The sequence below is a fragment of the Zonotrichia leucophrys genome, chromosome 9, assembly GCF_028769735.1.
Source record: "Zonotrichia leucophrys gambelii isolate GWCS_2022_RI chromosome 9, RI_Zleu_2.0, whole genome shotgun sequence".
NCBI lineage: Eukaryota > Metazoa > Chordata > Aves > Passeriformes > Passerellidae > Zonotrichia > Zonotrichia leucophrys.
The window spans coordinates 18,774,055-18,799,307 of record NC_088179.1 but is presented as its reverse complement, the minus strand read 5'-3'; the positions used below and the strand labels follow the sequence as shown (position 1 = coordinate 18,799,307).

Below are 25,253 nucleotides of genomic sequence, written 5' to 3'. Positions count from 1 at the left end.
TTGGCCAAACTAACACAAACTGCCCGTTTGTTTTTCTTTGGGGGTTTTGTAGCTGTTTTCAGTATTCCTTAAGTTATTAAGGTATCAGGCCAATTCTGTAGCTGTTATGGATATGTCTCCAATTTTTATAATTTTTATGTCTACTTCTTTCCTTTTTTGACTAAAGATCTAATTGAACTAAGGTTACTTTGTAAGCAGTACCTATTCAGAACAAACAGAAGGCAAGTATATATACTTTAAAAGTAGACAGTAGAGAGTATGATGCTTTTCTTTATTTAATTCTGCAGCAAACTTATAAAGGCGTGGCAAATTGGGTTCTGAGTCTAGATTTTGTAGAACTTAATAGAAAAAAATCTATTTTGTTTTGTTAGTTATTTGTACCTTCACATCCCTGCTTTGAGCTATACCAGGTGTTCAAATTTATCACATTGGATAAAGTTAGAAACTTTCCCATCATGATCTGACTCATTCTTTAGTTTCTTCCATCTCACAGTGAGTTTATGGAGGTGTACTCATACTTGTTGCTTCCATGCTGCAATTCTATAATGCAATGTAATAATCAAAGTCCACTTCTTGTGTGTAAACTTTGTTAGTTCCTGGGAATATTCCAGTATGCAGGGTGATGGGATTTAATAATGTGTCTGCTACGAGGAACTGACTGGATAAGCTGCTCTAAAATAAAGCCCCATTTGAACTTAAAGCTTCACAACAAATAACTTTATTCTCAAAGAATAGCATTGGAAAACTTTCAGAGTTGTTACTTATTTAGAAGCACATTTTAGCCAATGTAGAGAAAGCACACATCAACCAAGCTCACAATGTTCACAGAGAAATTTATGAAACCACACAATTCCTATGGGATCCATGGAATATTCCACTTTTTCATTAGGACAGTAAATGCAGCAGGTCTAGAGCTGCAGTTGGAATTTGACTGGTGAGATGCCCTGCATTTCCTGGGTGTTAACTTGGTGCCATTCTTAGCAACCTGGAGACAGTGCTCAGTGTTTTTTCAGGACAGGAGAATCCCAGCCTGCAAATCCATGCCAAAGGGTTGTAATTGGCTGCTCCAGTTTGTCATTCTGTATCAATGACAAGTTTATTCTGTTTGTTGTTGCTTTTACTGCATGCATGATGGCTCTGAGAGGGTTTTTTTGGGAGTTTTGTTGCTTTATTTTTTTTTTTTCTTTCTGGAGTATTCTTTGGGAAAGGGGGTGTAGCTGATTTGTTTACAAAGCAATTGTGCTTTATTGGAAGTCATAAAGTGGTTCAATACTTAGTTAACTGTTTCTCTGATAATCAGGCTATTCCTGCTTTCTCTGAGCAAATGGGGGACACTTTTCCCTGGATAACTTTTTATTTTAAAAGCTGTTCAAAGCTTTAGAATATGAATTTCTGCAACCAGCAAGGAGTTCATGCTATCTCACAAAACAAACTGAGTAACCCCACAAGAGGTTTCCAGTTATTTGAAGAAAAGCACCCCTTTAAAAGGTGTTGTGGCATAAGGAATGGACTTCCTGATGCACAGATCCTCAGTTTGTGTGTGTGTGGTGTGCTTTTTAATGGCTTGCTCATGTGTGATACAACTTGGAACAACCTTGATAATGAAAGTTATCATCATAACTTTAATTTCTTTCTGAGTTAAAACTCTCTATAAATGACTAGACAACAAGCCTAAGGCTGACATGCAATCTGCAAAAACTGCTTTCTTATGTTTTGTATTTAAAACATCCACTCATTATGCAATCTTTGAGATTTCTGGTGCAGATTCTCTGGGTGTTAGGAATAACCTAAAAACCCCTTGCAAGTATCACTCATTTCCAAATGGAAGATTCTTGCCATTGGTTTTGTTTGCCTGTTAGGGGAGAGAGGGAATTGGGATGATGATGCTTTAGTTCCAAATCACACAAGAAATAATAGCAGCTCTAGACTGGCATCATGTAGCTTTGCTTTGCCTACTTGAGTACATTAATGAATGCTAACAAAGATGGTAGTTAATAGGATATTTAAGGAGTGTTGTGTTTGGGTGAGGGGGAGCTAAGATACTTTGTTTTAACTTCAATACTGATGCAGAAACCAGTTTTGTTCTTTAGAACTGGACAAAAATAATCCTGCAAAACTTGTCTTTCTAGATAGTCTTCAAATAATATTATAAAACTAAAAGTTTTGTCTTACTACTTACTGGTTTGTAATTACTGAAAAATATGTGAGATCTAGTAAATCCTCCCCACTGAGAAGAAACTGGGCCATATCTCCATTTTTTGTGTATGTGATGGAGTTGGAGGAGGAGCATTTGGAGGGAAAGGATAAGAGTTTGCACTTGGGCTAACTGGACAACAGATGACAACCAGTGTGAGCAAAGGTTTGGGGGTTTGGCAGCTTTTTGTGCTTTGCATTCCATGCTTGTGGGAGTTTTGTCTCATCCTTTTCAAAGCCAGACATCCAGCTGCTCCAAGGGGATGATGCCTGTCTGTAGCTATGACTAGAAGAGGCCACAAAAATATTTATGCTAAAACTGGATGGGAATTTTCTTTTGCTCTTGAAGTTGAATGTGTCATGGCAAAGAATTCTGTTACAATTTTCTCTTTGTAGTATCCTAATCCAAATGGGAGCGGTGGAGAGAATGGATTTGTTTCTCTCTATATTTAATTGGACAACAAATGTATGTGATTTGTTTTGATTATGGAGTTGGTCAAGATAACCTCCAGAGGTTCCTCCCAGCTGAATTTGTTCTACAGATCTATTTTTGAATGCTTAATGAAGTGCTAAATGAACCAGAAATAATACTCTGAGTATTAACTGCTGGCTTGTTTTTTTGCTCTGGCAGCACTGGTATAGTATTAACTTTAACAAAATCCAAACAATCAAACCCACACAATCAATCAATCAAACAAACAAACAAAAAATCCAGCACAAAACCAAGCCCAGCTGGGGGGTAGGGGGAATTAAACTGGTTTAGAAAAGGAAAAGAGGCATTTTTATAAATCCTGTACATTAACTTGTAGTCATATGGAAAAGCAGCAGACTGAGAACAGTTTATGTAATTCTGTCTGACTTTTCAGTCTAAGCAGTACCTAGCATATATATTGTTTTATATGGGGTGTATCTACACTTGAATTCTGGAAAAGTACTTTTCTAGTTAATTCTGGGCACGGATTTTGTGCAAGGCAGGCTAAGAGGCCTGTGTATTTCAAAGAAGGAATGTGAGGGACAGGAGACATCATCACCTGTTCTCTATTTCCAGAGTTCTTAAAGCCAGCAAAGCAGGGGATAAAAGCACTTGGTCAGTTGTGGCTGCTGAGGAAACTCCCTGGGAATGGTTGTAGTGTGTCTTTGGAAAACACTGCTCACAGACCTGAGCTCCAGAAATGTGAAGATGAAGTTCTAAGAGGGCAGCTAACCTCTGCCAAGTTGAACAGGAGAAATGATGGAGCTCTGGTGCAGCTTTTGCTTGACTTGCAGCAGTAGAAGTGGCTGCTTCAGTCGAGTTAAGAACAAACAGTTGTGTCAAACACCCAGCTTTAGGTTCAGTGCTCTCTGGTTTCATGTCCTGTTGCTCCTCAGTGGAGGGTTAGATAAATCCCAAAGAGACTGGGGTTTGTTGTTTGGGGGCTTTGTCTACTCATTAACACATTTGCTGTAATTAACTTACCTTCGTGGATTTTTATGCAGAAAATCCTTGGCAGTTTTTCCTATACCTTCTGATTGAAGAAACATTTGCAAATGCAGCTTTTGGGGGTTGTGAACCACAAAGCACATTTGTTGAACACAGAAGATTTATTGAATTGACTAAGGCTGACTGTAAGTTCCCTGAAATTTTGAGTCAGCTGAGTCACATTTATTGTGGTAAATCTGTGTATTCTGACCCTTTTCTAGGAGAAAGAAATACAGAGAAACATCCCTTGGGTTATTTTCTGTCCAAGAGAAAAGAGAGAAAGTTGGATGGTTGCCTCCTAGATTGTACAACATGTCAAAAATCTTATCTGTCATTAAGACTTCACTGCTTTTCTTTTTTCTCATACTCCTTAGTCAGTCTTTTGCCAATACTTAATCTGGAAGTTAATGGTGATGAATGACTCTTGCCCAATATGTTCCAAGACTGTTCCTAATTTTTAACTCTTGCTGTTAAATTAGGTCCCACTCCTTTCAAAAACATGACTTTCCTGGTGAAATTACAGTTGTTGTTTTGGAAAAGTGTCCTTATCTGTCAGCTCTTTAGCTGTGGATCCTTGTAAAGGACACTAAATTGTTGAATAAAGAAATTACTCCTTGTTGCAACCTTGTTCCTTCTCTTAGCTATCACCAGTCAACAAAGGAAAAAATTCTTGAACATCCTCACAATGCAAGAAACTTTGAACATTACTGAAAGGAAAATATTCAAGATTCAGCGTTTCATCTGAGACTAATCAGCCATAAGTAGAAATACATGCCTGTTCTGTGATCTGAATCTAATAGAACAAAATTTCCAGTACCTTGGGACTTTCACATCTGACTTGCTGGAAAAGTGAGGAGATTGATCTCTGCAAAGGCATTGGCAAACTAAATACAGAATGCTTGAAAATGCAAGTGCAGAGGAGGGAGAGTGAGCAGAGGGGTAAAGGCTTCTTTACCAGGCAGGCAGAGTGGAGAGGAATTGTTTCTTTCTCAAACTATTCCGTTTCAGTTCTGACAAAACTCAATGAATATACTTTCTGTGATGAGGAATGTTATGATCCAGCTTCAGTGCTTGTGCCATTAAGATACTTTTTATTAAATCTGGAAAACTCTTAACTTGGCTCTTGACTACAGGCACGGTTTGAAAGATGGAAGTGAATAGTGCTAACATAAGAAGTTTCTAGATAGAGCTGACTTCCTCTGGGAAAAGGGAAGTCAAAACTAGCATTCCAAATCCTCCAAAATATGCCTGTGGTGTCATTAAACTGCTTAGACTCTAAAACATAACACTTAGTCTTCATTTTTTTATTTATATTCCCAGCTCTTTACAGAATAATCAGGAAATGCTGTGACTAATAATAAAGTGGAAGTGATACTAATAACACTGAAAATTGCTCTTCTGCCTTTGTGGATGTTGAACAACCAGTTCTACTTACCAGTTTATCAAGGCAGTCTCTGCTGGTGGGAGGGAAGTGATAAATATACTGTGTTTTATCTTCATGTAGTTTCATGCTGTCACCTCTGAAATCTTCAATTTTAAAGTGTTAAGTATTGTAGAAGAGCACTTGTCCCAAGAAAGCCTCTGGTGTTTAAGAGCTATTTTTAAGCAATAACATCTGACTATTCCAGACATCTGGAATAGTCTTGATTGTGATGTACAATTGAGGATGTGCCTGTGAGTTCCACTGCCAGTCTAGCAAGTTATTTACAAATATTGATTTGTGATAAATTGCATTTGTATTTTAGTGTAAGATGGTAATAAATGAAATTGTAATGCTGTAATTGGAGAGGATAAACTTATGCAGTTACATGATGTTTTGGATAAGAGTTTGCTAGTTAAAAGAAAGGCCTTAAATTGATTTTAACATTTTATTTGAGAAGGTAGAGATTAACTCTTCTGCTCGTGTTCAACCAAGGTTGAACATCTAAAATTCTAATAACTTGCCTTCCTCTTCAGCTAGCTGTGAAATGGAGGATAAAGCCCTGATGCTGTTATCACTGCTCAGCAGCACTGCCTTGATCTCAGATAGCTCCAGCTTGGAATGTTTTGACAGTTTGGGAGCGATGGCAAAAACTGCCACCAAGAGATAAAGATGAAAACAGAGACCAACAAGCAATAAAATGGCAGAGTTTATACATGAAGAAAAGGATAGCAAAACCTATTCCTGGCTATGGAAACTCTTCTTAAATATGTTGCCAAAGTGCTTTGTAATCCAGCTCTTCAGGTCTTCTTTCATCACCTCTTTTCCAGGCTTTTCATTGTACCTCAGCAGATACTGCAGTATCACAAACAGCTTCAGGGTGATATGAGAAGTGTAACCATGATTATAGATTCCAGTGTCTTGTTGTCCTTGTGTGAGCAGGCATTTATTTAAACAACAAAAAAGATGCTTTGCAAGATAGATACACTTCCCTAATTGCTGTTTTTTTAATGGGTGGAAATTAAATCCAAAACACTTGAGCTTTTGTGGTCTTCTGTTCTATTGCGTGGTTAAACTTCACCAGGCTGAAAACTGATTTCAGTCTTTTTAATATACACACCTATGAAAACATTAATGAAATGTTTCCAAAGAACCATCCATGTATTTAAAAAATATTTCCTTTTGTGTGTAAATGTGTCAAACTCTCTCAATAGCAGTGACTGATCACTACCAGTATCTATTTGGCTTTTTTAGATTGAAGACCTTTCAATTTAATATATGCTTCTTACAGAGCTCTGCTTGTAGTAGCAGGCTGCATGTGCCTTAGTCTCAAACCATTTAATCTGGTTATGAAAGTGACTTCCTAAACTGGGAAGTTGGGAAATCCTTAAACTTCTGCAGAGAGTGGCTGATAGTCACTGCTTAAATACCTATGAGCTTGTGTCACTTCTTTGGAAGTTCATGTTCACTGCAAACATTGTCTATTTAGACAAACAGTAGCCATTTCTTTCTGATGCATCAACCACAAATTGCTGCTGTGCTGACCTTGTTAGAGAAACAATTTGGGTTCCAGCTGGAAGTAGAGGGAAAAGGGATGAACAGCAGACAGCTTCACATCTCAGTAGCCCCATGCTTATTGTGCTTGTGTTGCACAACATGGTTTGCAAAGCAGATGCTGTAAGGAAAGGGGCAACAACATTTCCAGCATCTGCCTTAAACGCTTGCTCAGTGGTGAAACTTGTTGCGGAAACACCAGAGCCACAAAAATGAAGAGTTTCAGTTCTGACCAAAGGCAATGCTTTTCACAGCAATGCTCTGTTGGGGTGTGTTACAGAACAAGTGTGTAACTGCACAAGCCAAGCAGGGGGGTCTCAAAGAGGACACTTGGTTTTGGGGGATGTGTGCCTTGCATGACTCACAGAGCAGACCCTAAATGACCACCAAAATAACACCTGGATATGTCCAGTGGTGAGACCACACCCACTCTCACCTCTTATGCTAATGAGGAGCCAAAAGCCACTCCCACTCTGCCTCATGCTAATGAGGATCTGGAAAACCACGCCTACTCTCACCTCTCTTGCTAATGAGGGGACAAAAACCACTCAAGCTTCTCATGCCTAGTGAGGGATGGTTTAAAACTGACTGGGAGTGAACCAGGTGGGATTCTGCCGCCTCTGTGAAGAAGCCCAGGGCACTGGAGGACCAAGGGGACACCACAGGACCCATGGTGGTGACTCCCTCTCTCCTTTTCCCTTATACACGTCATGTGGCAGAATTATGTTGATATTGTTGAACAAGCATTTGATCTCATTTGCAACTTGACTTGTGCAGGGAACTTTAACATCAGATCATAACAAATGCTTCTCACAGTCACGTACAGGAGTGACACCCATTTGGTTAAGGGTGGTAAAGAACCATGTCCCAGTTTGCCAGAGCTGGTTTTGTGCTTCAGGCTGGAGCATGCAGGGCTTACTGACACACAGTCAGTGGATCCTGTTTGTTTGCACCTGTTGAACACAAATGCAAATGTATTGATGTCTTGAGCATCACAGCTGTGGTGTCCAACCTGTAAATGCAGAGAAAAGTGCTGTCCAACCAGGGTCAACAGCTACAATGAGAATAAACACTCCTTGAGGTTTCAGAGGATCTTTGTTTACTTTGTAACTTACATGAAGCAGTCAGGTAAGTTTACAAAATAGGGAATTTAGTCTTGTAGCGTTGTTTCTCATAGAAGGCCCAGTTTTCCTATGTGCTTAGGTGCAATACACCAGTGTGATCTGTGACCTTTAGGGAGATGAAGTCTGATGGGAGCAGTAAGTGTTGCCAGATGAATATTATACCCACTTTGCAGGTGAATATTATCCCCTCAGTGTGGGGGGTAAGCAGGACAATCTTGGTCCATTGAAAATATTTTATGGAAAACTGTTGCTGTTTACTTCTCAGCAGGGTTATCATCTACTGCCAAATAAATATTTAGTTAATCACCATTGGCTGTATCACAAACAAATGATAGGGAGTAGGACTTCATTTGTGACTGACCCTGGTGTGAAAAGCTGTGGTATTTTCCTCTTGTGATTGTAGCTTGTGTGGAAGTAGAGAAGCTTCCACAGGGCAGGGTTTGCACAGAACTGGATTTGTCTGCTGCTGTCTTATTCCATGTGTCTTTTATAGGATAACCTGCTAAGAACTGTGTGAGTTTCAGCTGTTTATAGGACAAGTGTCTTTAGCTGCAGAATTGAGTTTTTCATTACGGGGGCTGTGCCTTTGTGTTAACTCTGCTGCAAACTTCCTTCGCTCAACAAATGGTTTGAAAAGGGAGCTAAGGAGTAGCTCAGTGGAGAAAGCATTGTTTTAGTTTTTCACTTGAGGAGTTCAAACAAAGAGAAAAATAAAACAACCTACTTCCATAGCTCTTGCTGAGGCTTGTGGTTCCTTACAAATCCTCTAACAAAAATGAAGTTGCATGCTATCCTCTGTTTGCCAGTAAATAAAAGATAATGATTTCTGCTAACTGAATTCATTGAGTCCGTGCAGACTAAACCCATGCTCCTGTTAAGTACTATTTGGCTGCAGAAGTCTGTAAAGATAGCATAAATGGAAGGCTAATTTATATTTGGATTACAGAACTGAAACTTCTGTTTCCAGTTCAGTGTTCTAGGCTTGCTGTTAAAAATCTGTGAAGATGCAAGAATGGTGCTATCCACTGCCACTGCAAAAGCTTTTCTGGTTTTACACATTCAGGGTCTGGAGTAACTTAGTACAGCAGAAACACTTTATCTCAATTTAAAGTTGCTGCCAGACTGCATCCTAAGAAATGTTACATGGGAAGTAAACAAGATACTGTCAGTCTGAGCCTGATGTCTTTTTCAGCTGCTTCTTAGCAAAGAAAGGGCTCACAGGGTGACTGTTCTGTGTGAAGATGAATGTAGATTAATAATTGAACACTCCTGACACCGTTGCTTGTGCTAGAGAGGTAAGTGTAACTGTGTGAGGTCTGCAGTACCTCCGGGGTTTTACTGCAGTTCTTCCCCTGCCTTTCTGGGTAGGGACAGTAGGGAGAGGAAATCTTTCCTCTTCCTCAGTGCAACTGGAGGTTCATCGTGCTGCAGCAGTGACTTCTTAAAGCCAAGGTGACAAATCTGGGGAGAACAACACTGGGAAAGGCCCTGGATGGGAGTTACAGGTCTGGTACACAGCTGCTGATGTTCAGACCAGGCTGGAGCACAGAACACCTGGATTAACTCGGCTCTGGTTCCTTGTCTGTGTGCCAGCACTTCCTGTTTTTAAAGATCCTGTTTACTGTCTGCATTCCAAATATCCCAGGAAGGTGGGAGGATGGGAAGAAACACAGAAAGAAAAGTAAACAGCATTATTTAAGGTGGAATTTTTTTTAGTTGGATAACCAGCATTTGTTACTTTTCAAACCTGGTTTCATTAAGCTTTTGTTTACATCGTCTGGTACTAATTTCCAAAAGCAGAACTACACATGAAGGCTGACATTGGAACCATTAATATTTGCAGCAAGAAGCAGAGTAAGCTTTTATGGTGTGCTTTGGCTTTGTGTTCTTCCTGATGTTTGCATGAAACAATGTTTTTCAGCCATATGAAATGGAATATTAAACAAAAATATGTAATGAAAGGAAAACCTTATTTCTATGGGTATAAAATGGCATCTTGCTCTGATTTTGCTGGCAAACTTTAAAGCTTTTGATTTAAACAGCTTGAAAGAATTTGAGTGCTGCTCACTGACCTTCAGAGCTCACAGCCTAATGTGGAGGAGCAGCATATAGCCAGGTGGAAAGGTAATTCTCATCCTGCTCCACAGCAAGCCAAGCTAATTGCTGAAATAATGAGTAAGCAGATATGTGAAGTGTAAATAGATGATATGTTGCTTTTCTAATCCTTTGTTGTGCTTTATGACTCCTATAAGTAACAAAATCTTGTCTTTTGAGGTGGAGCTAGGGGTGGAATTACTGAATGATTTTGGACTAAAAAGGAAAATTTAATTCCAGACTTTTCTTCATTTAAAAAAGAGAAAAGGTTCTGCCTTTAGCTGGAAGAAAATGTTCTAGGACAGATATTCTGCCTTTGGTATGTCATGGGATCCCTGGGGAGAAGGCACAGTCCCAGTGGGAGTTCTGGAGGTCACCAGCAACTTGCAAATGCTTCTTTCTCGTGATCCTGTTTTCATGGCTCCCAGACAGTGAGGGAAGCTATAAACACTGTGCCTGCATGCATGGGGAGGGCAAGCAAGGATTTCGGAATAAGAATTCACAAAGGTCTTTTGGTTCACTTGGAGAGGAAAAAAATACTCCAGCAATAGTAAATCTTTTCAAACTGATCATCTTGGATTTGTTTCAGCTGTTTGATCCTGCAGCAACATAGCACACACAGTTCCTCTTGGGAAATACTTTGTAGTGGGTTCTTCTTTTTTCCAGGATGACCTCACCATTAATTTTATTCATAGTATCTGGGAGTCACTAGGAGAATATTGTATTCTAAAAAAAATCGGGATGTAAGATAACTTGAAAAAGAACAGCTCTGAAATGTAGCCACCCCATATTCTCATACCTAACTAAACTGAAATTGCTTTTCACTAATTTCTAGTGAGCTTTTGCATTCATAGGAAAAAAGACCCAATATTTCAGCACTACTATTATTCTACAGATGTTGCCAATAATTTTAGGGGTCTTTAGCTCTGTCTAGAACAAGGCAAATATACTCAGCACTGGTTTTGAAGTAACTACAAATAAAATTGATAGTGTTTGGAAATACTTGTCTGCATCAGACGGAAACTGAATGCTGAGATGTTTTTGACAGTGTTAAATCCTCCTGTTTGCTTCCCCTGGGCTGCTGTTTGTGATCAGATAAGGAGTTCCTGGTATCTGCACGTTTTCTGGGAAGCAGGGACGACAGCAGTACGTATGAATCAGCCACGCCTGCAGTGCCCCAGCCTGCTGCTTTCTGTTCCCAACAAAGCAGTGGTTTCACCAGTTCAGTCTGGGGATGATAATGTTTTCATGGAGGACACTTTCAGACATCTTTGTACTCATCTTCCTGGGTTCTGGAAGAGTGCCAGCTTGGCAACCAGCAAGAACAAAAGGACAGTACTGAAAATACCTAGTCTGGGGCAGTCTTAGTGTCACCACACAGCAGGTTTGGACAGCAGCAAAATTAGACAGACAACTCTCTCCAGTTCTCTTCACGTTTTAGAGTGCCTGACCTGTCTGATGGTGAGAATAAAACATTTTAGCATTTAGAAAGGTTGAAATGTCCCTTGCATTTTGAAAAGTGTTGTTCCAGGAACTCTTTTTATTTGCACAAATGCGCAGCTTCTGTTTTGGGGATTCCACAGTACTTTATAAGAGCTTATTTGGGGTCATAGCTGTAATTGATACTTCTGTCAGTGTGATAGAGAATCAGGAAAATCATTTAACCTACAGATGAGGGCACAGTAAATCAGGATCATAAATTGTTGGACTGGTAAATGAATAGAAGGCAATGCTAGGAGTCTAAAGGAAACTAATGCCTGGAAAAGAAATCAAATCCAGACACAGATCCTAAAGAGCAGCTCTCTGAGACCAAAGATGCCACAAAATATTATAAAACATTGCTACATCCTGTCTGTACAAACAGCGTAATGGGATTTGTCTTGTGACTGGGGAAACTAATGGACTTCAATTAAAATGTAACAGTTTGCTGAATGACTCATTCAATTTCTACCGTGGGCTGATAAAATTGTATCGAGTGTCCAGTCTGTCCTTTTGAATGGGTTTTGAAACACTGCCCGGTGTGTACAGTAGTGCAGAGTGCTCAGTGCTCAGTCCCTGGGATGTGTGCACCTCTTTGCATGAGCATCCCTTCCTTTATGCTCCAGTACAATATTACTGCACAGTGCACTTCTTGCTCCCTTGTGTGCTTGGTACAGTTCTTGCTTGTTGGTGTTTTAGAGAAGGAAGAACTTGCAGAGCCTCAAAAGTAACTGTAGGTACTTGTGCTGATGACAGGCTATGTCTGCTAAAGTGAACAATAATATTTTCCCCTAGATTGCCCCCCTGACACGCAGAGTTTGTCTGTGAGGTTACAAAACTGTCAGAGTTTACTGAAAGCAAATTTTCTAATCTTGGAATATCATATTCTTAATAAGGAACTATACCATCTATATCAGATTATATTATTTGTATAACCTATAAGAAAATAGGCTATACAAATTAGCATTCATAGGCTATATAAATTAGCATTCATATGCTAAGTGTATCTGGAAGCAAGTATTATGGAAGGCATGTTTATCTTCCTGCTGTCTTCCCTCATGTATGTTTATTCTTTTTGAATGGAATCTCAAAACTAGAGATTGTTTTGTGCTGGTCCAGATGTCCCAAAGCTTTTGGCAGGGGAAAAATGTTTAAGATGCTTTAGAAAGGTCAGGGATTGCAGGTGTGATGAAGTGTTCACTTGAAGTTTGATTTAAATACCATCTTTCTAGAATTCCCTTAAAATTACAGTCCTTTTACTGTCGAAGAACGTAATTGATTCTATTTATTCCAGGCAGCCTTCCAGATTTTAAAGTGTACACAGAAACACAAGCTGCCAGCTATACTTGAAAACTGTTTCTGTTTACATTCTTGCTTTCCAAATCCAAACCCTGGAGGCGTGCTTACATGTGCAAGTGGAATGAATGTGCACACAGTGCCTGCATGCACCATTCCAGCACATGCCTGTATCCCAGCTTGAAACAAAAGCTGCTGTCTTGGTGCAGTTGCTGTAAAAATTGTAGATTTTGGGATGTCACATTTGGACCATTTGCAAGTTTTTAAAGAAAAGGTACTGAGTTGTCATTTAAGGTTTGAATTCTTTAAGGAGGCCAAGGCTGATGTTTATTTTGAAGAGATGCTTGGCTAAAAGGATTTACATTTTTGATGTATGTGTGTCCCCTACTCCTGCCTCTGTTTCTTTGTTGCTGGAAGGGAGGGAGGGAGGGAGGAAAACTTGCAGTGGCAGGAGGCGCCATCCTTGCAGCTGCTCTTGCCCAGCCCTGCTGCAGTCAGGCAGCCCCACAGTGCAGACTTGCATTAGGCTGACTCCATGGGGATCTCAGGAGGGAGCTAAAGCAACAGAAGGCAGCACAAGAAGGGGAAAGTGAGTTGTTCTCTGCCTCTGCCATCCATCTGACCCGTAACCACTTGGCTCAGGGGGCCCCTGTGCCAGCAGGGTGAGGGGTGAGAACACGCACCCTTGGGCTGGGTGAGAATGGGCTCTCATGGTTCAGAAGAGCCTCAGCAGGATGGTGGGACTGCAATTAAAAGGCTACTGGTGCAAGCTGAGTCTGTGTTGAGAATATTTAATTTGGTTGTATCCATCTGTACTATCATTGTGTGTGTGTGGACAGGAAAGCTCATATGACTGCATATTCTGGTTTGTTAGGGGGCTTTGTGCTGCTTTGTGCCATAACAGTGATGTGCTTCCGCCTGTGTTTGCAGTTAAGAAATGTAAATAGGCATGTGATTCAGTGATATGGAGAGGGAACCTTGTTCATGCTTTGCCTGATCAAAAAGATGCCATTTAGCTTGTGTACTTCATTTTATCTGGGAGCTGAGGATAGCTATCAGTGGTTTGAAACCCTCTGAGTTACTCTGAATGGTGTTATTTGGGTTCACTGGTAGTGTTTTGTAATTGGTAAGCTTCCCAATTCTGGCTCTGTAAATACACTGTGTGTGCTGGGAGCTTTCCATTTCAGCATCCGCTGGCTGAGGCTGTCACAGTGATGGGGGAAATAAAGCAGCTTCTTTAAGCTCTTTCTTAAAAAGAAGTCAGTTGCAAAGCGTTTCTAAATATGCATGGGGTGGTACTGGAAAAGCATTTTTCTAAATCTGCAGTGGCACTTCAATACTTTGGTGGATATTTTTAAAAGCCCAAACTGCATCTACAAAGGAAGGATTAAAAAAGACAGCCCTATTGCTACTCAGAGTTGCTTAGGAAGCAGTGGAATTGGGAAAACATCATTTTCATTCTGATGTTTCTTTGTAAGAACTGAAGTGTCCCAAAAGCAGGTACTGGATGTCCTTGGAAGAAAACTTTTTAGAAAAGAAATGCTAATGCAGCAGGGAGGATCACTTTTTCTTTATATATAGAATGTTATACGTGAATTTTATATGTACATAATTTAATTAATATATACAGAAATATATTTTTGTATAAATACATATTTTTAAAATTTGCTGAGCAAAGGGCAAGTACTGCAACCATTGCTTTTCCACAGTGAGAGCTGTCAGGAAGCTGATCCAACAGAAGACATGTGAAGCTGTTGGCTTGTGGGTTTCCCTTCCTTTCTGTTCTTAAGAAAACTGAGATACAGGGGCAGTCCTAAGAGGGTTTGTGACTGTGGTGATAAGACAAGCAGTGATGGGTACAAACTGAATGAGGGTGAATTTAGGCTAGGTAAATGTTAGTCTTGACTGTGAGGGCACAGGGTGCCCAGAGCAGCTGTGGCTGCCCCATCCCTGAAGTGTCCAAGGCCAGGTTGGAGCACCCTGGGACAGTGGAAGTGTCCCTGCCCATGACAGGGGAGTTGGAATGAGATGCCCTTCCAACCCTTAACATTCTGTGATTCTGTGATGGATCTATCCAAAATTAAGAGAAGTGAATGCACAAATAAGCAACTTTATTTCATTACAGAAAAATCTAGAATACTTTGTGAAAATATCAGGATTCCAGTAAAGAAGACCAGATATTTTGTAACATGAAGTGTTCTTCAGTCTTGTCACAGGATGCCAACAATTTGTATGTGAAAACATCCTGAACAAACTGGATTTCTTTTGCAAATACACAAATATTGCCTCTGGTTAAGGAAATTAAAAATAGGTAGGGATTAGGAGTGCTTGTTGGTGAAGTGTCACTGTGTGCCTGCTGGGTAGTTCTGCTCTCTTTTTGGCATCTCCCCTCACCCACTGGGCTATAAAACATCTCTGCTCTGTCCAGACTCTGGTTTTCTCATGCTCTGCCCCATTCTCATTTTCTCTCTTTCTCATACTCATTTCCTCTGCTCTGAGATGGCCAGAGCAGCACAGATAGAGGGTCACACACGTGTTCCCCTCCTTTCCTTTGGCTTGGCAGGGACATTCATGCAGCTGCCAGAGGGAACTGGAACGGGGCATTGGCACTAAATAAAACAAACCCAACTACAAAGTGTTAGTGGGGCTCAATTCTTCTGTTTCACTAATGGAAAAAAGGGTTTGTTGTTGGTGTAAATAGCTTATACTGATCTGAAACAGCTATGGCCAAAACTTGTGTATACATGAATTCTTAAAATCAAGTTTAGAGCTTTTAGGAAATATTTATAACTAGAATGTAAGTGTTCTTTGAATATTTAGAGGTTGGAGATGAGAAAAAAAACATTTTTAAATGTGGAAGCCTTGGTTTAGCTAAACTTAAAAGAGCTGATGGTTTCTATCATCCAAATTATAATTAATGCTTCACTTTGCAAATTAAAGCTATGGAGAACTTGGCTTGAGATCTGGTTAAAAATTTCTGTAATAATTTGAGTATTAGGTATTTTCATCCCTCCGCTATTGAAATGTTCTATTAATGAATTAAAAGTTCAGATTTTAAAAAATCCTCTATTCTTAAGATTATATGTATATTGGCATTTTTCCAAACTAGTGTGATTCTATTAACTGTTTTGAGTAGATATTTAGATTCAAGTACAAGTTCTGAGGCTTGTTTTTATCAAGTCTTTCTTGTGAATGTAAAATACAGCCCTGAATATTCATCAATAATTATTAAGTGGTGTTTGAACCGTTTTATCTGAAATTCTGGGTGATGTTTGTATTTTAAATGTTGACATTTGAATTTCTGATTTTCACTCAGGTCTGCACGTACGAATCACTGCTTGAAGAGCTTGAAGTACAAAGTTACCCCAAGATTTAAAAATGCCTCCACGGCCGTCATCCGGTGAACTATGGGGCATCCACTTGATGCCCCCCAGGATCCTGGTGGAATGTCTCCTCCCAAACGGAATGATAGTGACTCTAGAATGCCTCCGTGAGGCCACCTTACTGACTATTAAACATGAACTCTTTAAAGAAGCAAGGAAGTACCCTCTCTATCAGCTCCTTCAAGATGAATCTTCTTACATTTTTGTAAGTGTTACACAGGAAGCAGAGAGAGAAGAGTTTTTCGATGAAACGCGGAGACTTTGTGACCTGCGACTGTTTCAGCCTTTCCTGAAAGTTATTGAACCAGTAGGTAACAGAGAAGAGAAGATTCTTAATAGAGAAATAGGTGAGATTATCTTTTTTCAAAAACATTGTTTAACTGATTATACTCTTCAAAATGGGTCATATCGGTCACGTTTCATACCTGCCAGTTGTTGCATCAAATGTCCAAAGATGCTGATCATAGTAAAGCCAATATTTATAATCAGTGAGTTAAACTCCCGTTTTCTGATCTGTTTCATTCACCTTGGCTTTGTAAAGAATATTGGTGGCTGCCTGTGGGTTAGAGGGTATCTTTTTGCTTGTCTTTTATTTGCAGGATTTCATATTATTACAGAGCAATGCCTGTCCTGTTATTTGGGAATTCAGTTATAATTTAGTTTGGAGTTTACAGAATTGTACATTCTAGATTTAACATTCTAGATTTGTGGACACAGATTTTAATACTGCTCTAGCTTGCTTACAAAATCAAATTTCAGAAATTAGTTTTTTTCACCTTTCTTCTTCCCCCTTCTGACAAAAGGCCATAGGGAGAGGAGGGAAAAACACCTGAGGTTGGAGATGTGAAGGCGAGACAAATTGATGTTTTGAGTCATCTGTAGAGTAGCTTATGATTTTCCATGGTCCATTGTGGAAGCACAGGGAATCTGGCATTTATTCCAACATCTCAGTTAAGAATTAAATTGAGGCAGTACAAACATACCCACTCCTGTTCCATTGCTAACAAATGTGTGCTGCAGTGGCAGAGGCTTGTCAACTGGAAATACTTGTTCTGAGGTACTGCTAATTGTTAAATGATTTAATTGTGACGAATGCATAATAAGTAAATTGCTTCTGTTTTGTAAAGCTCAACGTGTTCAGGACTTGGGGAGAGCAGTGGTTAGGTAACCATGCAACACAGCAATTGAAAGTTTCCATTTGAACACTCATGCATAAGTGATGATTTATCCAAGTAATCCCATTAAAGTAAATGGAATTACATCTGAAGGACCTGAAAGAAATGCAGTGTTATTATATGGATCTGTGTCAAAGAGCTTAAGTTCAGTGTCTCTTGGAGTGCTCATTGCAGTTCTTGAATAATGTAGGTCATTAAAAAAAAAATTAATAGCTGTCATTCCATTGTAAGCAAAGTTGATTATGGTCCTAATAGCTACCAATAATTCTGCCAGGGTTTGAGAAAAAATCAAATTTCACAGCCCCTCTGGTCCCCTTAGGAAACTCTGTGCTGACTTCAAAGGAAGTTGAGTCCTGGTCCTTTTCCTCCAGGAGGAATGTTGACTGTGAGAGCAGTGATTTAAGGCTTCCAGGATCTTCAGGGAATGTACACCTGTTTTCTAACCTTTTCTGTGTCTGCTGAGTGCACTGAACTTTAGAACTGTGTAGTTCTTGAATGATATAAAACAATTACCTATGCATGTAGAAACTGGCACATATTTTAGGCTGTGTTTTGCTTTATCTTGGCTTTTTTGTGACTGATTGAAAACATTTTTAGCTCTGCCTGTCAGTTACACTGATATCCCCATGCTGCTCCAATGCTGTAGGTTTTGCTATTGGCATGCCTGTCTGTGAGTTTGACATGGTCAAGGATCCAGAAGTGCAGGACTTCAGAAGGAACATTCTGAACGTGTGCAAAGAGGCCGTGGACCTGCGAGACGCCAACGCCCCGCACAGCAGAGCACTCTACGTCTACCCTCCCAATGTAGAGTCCTCAGCTGAGCTCCCCAAACACATCTACAACAAGCTAGACAAAGGTAAGGGCAATGTTTACAGCAGAAACATGATGTATTTTCAGTGTTTGAAATCAAAGAGTACAGCTGTTGACTTGATCACTGTTTTATGTGCTGTATTTAGTACACTCCAGCAATGTCTTGTACCTTCAGCTGTTCAGAATAATCTTCTTGATGGACTCTACATTCAAAAGGATATTTAAAATTGTGCTATTCCAACTGAATCTTGAAATATAACTCAGTAAATAGAGATGAATTTTTTTTAGTGGGTAGGAACAGCTTGTTGGCTTTGCAGTTTTCTGTGGCATTCAACTATCTGGAATTAAATGATGCTGAATCACTGAGTTATTTTGCAGTCCTCAAATATGAAAGAGTTATTGCTGTTTTCTTGAAGGCCAAATAGTCAGTAGTTAATAAAAATATTCTTAACCTCAGGGCTGGCTAAAAGTTTGAATTTCCACTAGAGTCAAAAATAAACTTAATGCATCTAGTTCCTTGCAGAAATTATAAACCCTCTCTAAGTTTGGGCAATGAATCTTGTTTACATCTTCTTTTAATACTAAAAGCAAATCTTTGTTTTGGGGAGGCATGGGAGTTGTTTAGTTTGGGGGTTATTTTGGATTTGTGCTTTTTCTTTGGAAACTACATTGAAAATTATAGGCCTGACATTATTTTATATTTATTCCAGGGCAAATTATAGTGGTGATTTGGGTAATAGTCTCACCAAACAATGATAAGCAGAAATACACCTTAAAAATCAATCATGACTGTGTGCCTGAGCAAGTTATTGCTGAAGCCATTAGGAAGAAAACTCGAAGTATGTTGCTGTCATCTGAACAACTGAAACTTTGTGTCTTGGAGTACCAGGGCAAATATATTTTAAAAGTCTGTGGCTGTGATGAATACTTGCTAGAAAAATGTCCACTGAGCCAGTATAAGGTGAGTAACATAAAGGATTTCTTTTGAACGACACCAAAATAATCCAAATTTGTGGGGAGAAAAATGATCAGTATTAGGTCTGGCTTTTTAATTATATTAATCCAAAATATAGGAAGTGACAGTGTGTGCACAAATTGGCTAATCCATGTGCTTCAGAAGGGAGAGGGGGGAGAAAAGGTAGCTTTAATTAGAATTTGTATCACTCATATAATTTTTCTTTTTTGAATGTTTTCCTCTAATGTTAGTGCTAAATCAGAGGTAGGTACTTTCAGAAATATCCTAGATTTTTAATGGCAAGAGATGAGCTATATTTGAATGGTGCTGATGTAATAAAACAGGAAATTTGATCAGATTGTAAATTATGAAACAACCATTACTGCTTTAAATCCTGTCCTAAAGGGGTGGTAAAAGAGCAAACTGTTTTCCTGTCACAGCTTTATCAGTACTTGAATAAGATAAAAAATGTAGACATCCAGCACTACAGAAATCATTGCTGAGTCTTCCTTGTGTCTGTCCTTCACTGCCTGGGTTTGTTAGGGCAGGGAGTGTGAGAACATGGGGCAGAGGAGCATCTGAGCAGCTGCTGCTGCTTCCTCTTGGAGGAATGTATTGTTGTAATAAACTGCTCCCATTCCTTCAGCTAAAATGTTGACAATCTGATCTTCAGAGCAGTGGAGGAGAGAAGGAGGGGTGGGGTATCCTGAATAATGGGGAAAGCATCTCTGTACTCTGGGAGCTGGGGAACAAGTGCAGGCATACATGAATAATTTTGCAGAGTCATCTGAAGATCAAACACCAGACCTATTTGATCTAGCGTGGTTTCTTCAGAAGCATCTGCTCTGCCTCTGCTGTGCCCCAGCAGAGCCTGCTCATTAACTCCAGGCTGGACCTGTCCTAACACACTGTGTTTTGTGGTGCTGTTGCCAGACTAAATGCTCTCAGCACTCAGACCTGAATGGACAGGTGAAGTGTGTCAGGGTCAGTGCTGAGCCTAAGGTAATGGGCACACCTGAGCCAAAAATGAGCGTGTCTGCTGCTTACCTTGTGCTCCCTGCACAAGGACTGGCACTGTCAGGCACCTGTGCTGCACTGCAGGCTGGCACAGCCCCTGCTGTTCCACAGCAGCTCAGTTGCTTCCAGGAGCAGCTCAAATACATCTGCTCTGTGCTGTGCTGGAGCTGAGGAGCTCTACAAGAAACCTGGCTGGTGTTTTTTTCAGCTCTCATCTCTCTCTCCAGTTCAGCCTTCCATTGCTGTAGATGTTCACAACTCAGAACCATGAGGTGTGGCTGTGTGACCCTACCCAACAGCATGTCCTAACTTCTGGATGCTGTACCTGCTGTCACTGTACAGGGTGTACATGCAGGACACAATAAGCTCCTTCACTTTCCTGTCTCCTCAAGTATCTATGTAGGTTTCCATTGCCAAGAGTGTAGGCTTTGAAAAGACACAGCACTTTGTGGTGTTTGTAAGGGGCCCCGGGATGAGGTGAGAGATGAGAATTTGACTCCATGTTCTCAGAAAGCTGAGATAGGATATGATATGATATGATATGATATGATATGATATGATATGATATGATGCTATACTGAAAGTATACTAAAGAAAGAGAAAGGATACATCAGAAGGCTTAGCAAGAATGATAGTAAAAACTCGTGAGTGACTCAGCGAGTCCAACACAGCTGGGATTGGTCATTAATTAAAAACAATTCACATGGAGCCAATCAAACATTCACCTGTTGGTAAACAATGCCCAAGCCACATTCCAAAGCAGCAAACACAGGAGCACAATCAGACAATTACTGTTTTCATTCCTCTCTGAGGCTTCTTAGCTCCCCAGGAGAAAATCCTGGGCCAAGAGGATTTTCAGAAAACGTGGTGGCACCCTTTGGTTGTTTCCTTGCAGTACATAAGGAGCTGCATCATGCTTGGCCGCATGCCCAACCTGATGCTGATGGCCAAGGAGAGCCTGTACACGCAGCTGCCCCTGGACACCTTCACCATGCCCTCCTACTCGCGCCGCATCTCCACCGCCACGCCCTACATGAACGGGGAGGCCACCACCAAATCCCTCTGGACCATCAACAGCGCCCTCAGAATAAGGATCCTCTGTGCTACCTATGTAAATGTGAACATCAGAGACATAGACAAGGTATGGCATCACTCATGGCTTTGCAGCAGCTGTGGTTTCCCTCCTGAGTCCCTCCTGAGTGGTTTGTTTTGGCATTGGAAAAGAATTGTTATTTAACATGTTAGGAAATTATACCACTCTTTCACTTAAATTGAAGTAATGATTTCTAAAGAGCACACCCATATTTTAACATCTAGAAACTTTTCTATACTGCTTAAAAAGTGTGAGTTGTGGTAATTAGCTAAATATTCTGCCTGGTAGGAGCAGGAGTCAGTTTGCGTAGCGCTCCAGCAGAGATGGTAATGGATAGAAAAAGAAATCTGTCTTCTAAGTAATTGTGTTTAAAAATGTATTACAGTAACTGAGAGTGCTTTTGATGAGGGCATGCTGTCTTTCTTTATGGAGATAAAGCTGTGGGGTAAAGGAGACAAAAATCAGGTCTCCTGATTCCTGATAGTGTTCAATTCCACTGAAGACATCTACAACCCTGACTCTCTTTCCTTGGAATTCCTTTCACGACACCTTGGCACAGGAAGAATGGAGAGTAAATTCCAGGGGTGATTTTTTTAGTGTGGATTTCAAGTTTGTTACTGTATTTTTAGGACCTAGTTTTGCAATTAATGAGGAGAAAGACCAGACACTTTTTCTAGAAGGATATGCTTATAAACTGTGCTGTACACCCAACAGAGCATGAATTAATTTGGGGAGTGGTGGAGCAGTTTGGTTTTCAGTTTTGGTTTTGTTTTTGTTTTGTTACTGAAAAAGAAAGGATAACGTGTTGTAATCATGGTATGTGTTGACTGCAATGAAAACATTTGTTTACAGTAGCATTTCAAAGACTAATATGGCTGTTGTCTTCAGATCTATGTTAGGACAGGTATCTACCATGGAGGGGAACCTTTGTGTGACAATGTGAATACTCAGAGGGTACCTTGTTCTAATCCCAGGTAAGATGAATACCTGACTTTCAGGGCATCATAAATGATAGCATTGAAGGAGTAAAGGCTTGACTTAGGCATTACTCAGGTAGAGCTCCTTACTGGGAATCCTTTACCTGAAGTTTTATAAAAATATATTACATAACCCTATATATATATATATATATATAAAATTTAATTCAAACACAAGCATTTTGTCTTGCACATAATAGTGTAATATAGAATATATTTTCAGGATGTTTGACAAACCATCAATATTACCTGGAAAAAATTAAGTGCAAAAAGAAGGGAGGACAATGGGAATAAAAACTGGGGGAAAATTGGGAAAAAATAGGAAAAAAATGGGGAGAATTGGGGGAAAATGGGAATAAAATGGGAGAAAATAAAAGGAGATAAATTCCTTCATGTGGGATTTAGCCATGCCCACATTTCCTTTTTTTGTATTTAGCCACACCCACACTTCCTTATTTGGTATTTAGCCATGCCCACATTTCCTTATTTGAGCTTAGCTCTGCCCACATTTCCTTATTTGGGATTTAACCATGCCCACATTTCCTTATTTGGGATTCAGCCACACCCACATTTTCTTATTTGTGATTTAGCCAAGCCCACACTTCCTTATTTGAGATTTAACCTCCCCCACCTTTCCTTATTTGGGAAAAATAAGAATTAAATAAGAGGAAAATGGGAATAAAATTGGGTGGACAATGGGAATAAAAATTGGGAAAAAATAGGGAAAAAAATGAGGAGAATTGGGGAAAATGGGAATAAAATGGGAGAAAAAAGGGGGGAAAATTCCCTTATATTCATAGCATATATAAACATTAGGGACATCTTTTAGCCACCTGTTCTCATAACTGTAACTAATGAAGAGGTGTGAAATTTCAGCATCTGCTAAGCTTACATGCAAAGTATCTGTGCAGAAGTAGTTCTTTGCTTGCATTTTCTGACTTCATGTCTTTAATAGTAATTTTTGAAACTCTTATTTTTATCTGTACATTTTTTATGAATATTATTATATTTTATAATTAAAGGACTAGTAATATATATATAGTTGGTGAAAAATAGTCTCTCCTCCTGAGTTGCCCCAAATACTGCTGTACTTGAGCTGATAATTTCAACTATTTTAGAGATAAAATCTTGGAAAGGTGGTGAAGGTTATGCCTTAAAATCATGGATGTGTCACATAGATCAGTATTATGTGAAATGAACACATAAGAAAAGTGAATTAAAGTTTATCTGCCAATTTCTTTATTCTTAGAGAAGGGCTTTCACAGTTATTTCTTTGTAAAATTGCTTTCAGTAGCCACAGATACATTGAAAAATTAATGCTCTCCTTGGAAACTGCTTTCTCTTTCAACTGAGAAAATTCTTTATGACAATCTGCTTAGGGGAAGAAACTGGATCAGAAGTTCCTCTTCAAAAGCACAGCTCTACCAACTGAGAGATGAATTCTGCTTAGAGAAATTCATGAAAACAAAACCAAACTATTCCTGTAAAATCAATCTGTGCTATTATTGCTATAGTAAATAGAAAAATATTTGACTTGGGAATATTGCTTTGGATTTCCATGTTCTATCCCCATCTTGCAGATACCTTTTTATGTTCCAACAGTTGAAGTTTAGTTTGGTTTTGAAAGCTCTTTTTCCCAATTGCCTTTTTCCCTTGAAGGGAAAGCTGTTTGACAAGCTAAATCTTACATCAGTGTAGCATTTATGCAAATCCATTATCTTTAGGTTGCAGGAATTGAACCTAACATGGCTTTTTAAGCAGTGTTGGGGCTAGAAGGCTGTTGGAGAAGTTTCTATCCCCAAAAGCAGTGAATGTGGTCAAATGCATATGTGAGGACCAGAAAGTGTGCTCTGTCTGCAAATACACAGTTTAAGGAATATAACAAATGCCTTTTGGTGGGGTGATGATGCCTCCTTTAGCCTGGTTTAACTCTGCCTTGGGACCTGCAGGTGGAACGAGTGGCTGCTGTACGACATGTACATCCCTGACCTGCCCCGCGCCGCGCGCCTCTGCCTGTCCATCTGCTCTGTCAAGGGCCGCAAGGGGGCCAAGGAGGTAAAACCCCCCTGCCTTATTGTGCTGCTGAGCCACTTCAGTCAGGTTTGGGAACATAGCTGCTAAATGCTGGCCTGGCAATGAGTGCTGTGTTTGATTTCAATATGATTAAAATAGGATTTTTTTTTAAATTTTTTTTTTAAGGTTATCAGTTCAGCACTGTAAATCATGCCTGTATTGCATTGCCAGACACAAAGACCAGTGTTGGTGTTTTGAAGTGGAAGTGCTTTTAAAATTAATCCTCAAAACCCATGTTACTAACCTATTTATTTTTAAAGGACAATATTTGTACCTTTAGAGTTGAATTTTCAAGTAAAGAAATTTTGTATTCCTTTGGCATTTTATGCAAGACCTGAAATAGTGATTTTTAAGAACCTACATGCAACATTTAATTTTTTGCCAGCAGCATCATTACATTGTGGGTTTGAGGGTGTTTGTCTACGAGCAGGTCTGTGAACCTTACAGAATGATTTGGGTTAGAAGGGATCCTTAAAGATCATCCAGTTCCACCCCCATTTCACTAGCCCAGGTTGCTCCAAGCCCCATCCAGCCTGGCCTTGAACACTTCCAGGAGTGGAGCAGCCACAGCTTCTCTGGGGAACCTGTGCCAGTGTCTTGCTAGCTTATCATAGAAAACCATATTTCTTTTGTCCAATCTAAAAATATTTACCTCAGTTTGAAACTGCTGCCCCTTGCTCTGTCACTACAGCACTTGGTAAAAAATCTCTTTGTCAGAAAAACTTCTTTCATCATCCTGACTTAGTCTGGTGTGAGGAAGATATGTGCATGTGTTTACAATTCTTTTAGTATAATTTTGTTAAAGGACTGCTATGACAGCCATTTCTAGAAAAACATAGTAAAGCTTCCACAACTTGCTTTCTGCTAATCTGGGAATGTAACAACTTGATCTGGGGTGAAAATGTTATTTCTCCTGACTTGCTCTGCAGTAATCCATAGATGACACTGAAAAAAAATCATATTTTAATCTCTTCAAGGAGCACTGTCCATTGGCTTGGGGAAATATAAACATGTTCGATTACACAGACACTCTGGTATCTGGGAAAATGGCTTTGAATCTTTGGGCAGTACCTCATGGGCTGGAGGATTTGTTGAATCCTATTGGTGTTACTGGATCAAATCCAAATAAGGTATTTGCATGCCAGCTTCCC

At 39.7% G+C, this 25,253-nt stretch overlaps 1 protein-coding gene across 1 annotated transcript in view; it reads left to right on the top strand.

Moving 5' to 3' along the window:
- The window catches only part of PIK3CA (phosphatidylinositol-4,5-bisphosphate 3-kinase catalytic subunit alpha), a 42,764-nt gene that overhangs the window by 661 nt on the left and 16,850 nt on the right, over positions 1-25,253 (top strand). The window contains exons 2-8 of the mRNA XM_064720640.1: positions 15,936-16,349; positions 17,824-18,033; positions 18,698-18,948; positions 20,855-21,100; positions 21,941-22,026; positions 23,979-24,084; positions 25,080-25,232. Coding sequence (XP_064576710.1) covers positions 15,998-16,349; positions 17,824-18,033; positions 18,698-18,948; positions 20,855-21,100; positions 21,941-22,026; positions 23,979-24,084; positions 25,080-25,232 — 1,404 coding nt within the window. The 5' untranslated portion in view covers positions 15,936-15,997. The remainder of the gene's footprint in view (positions 1-15,935; positions 16,350-17,823; positions 18,034-18,697; positions 18,949-20,854; positions 21,101-21,940; positions 22,027-23,978; positions 24,085-25,079; positions 25,233-25,253) is intronic.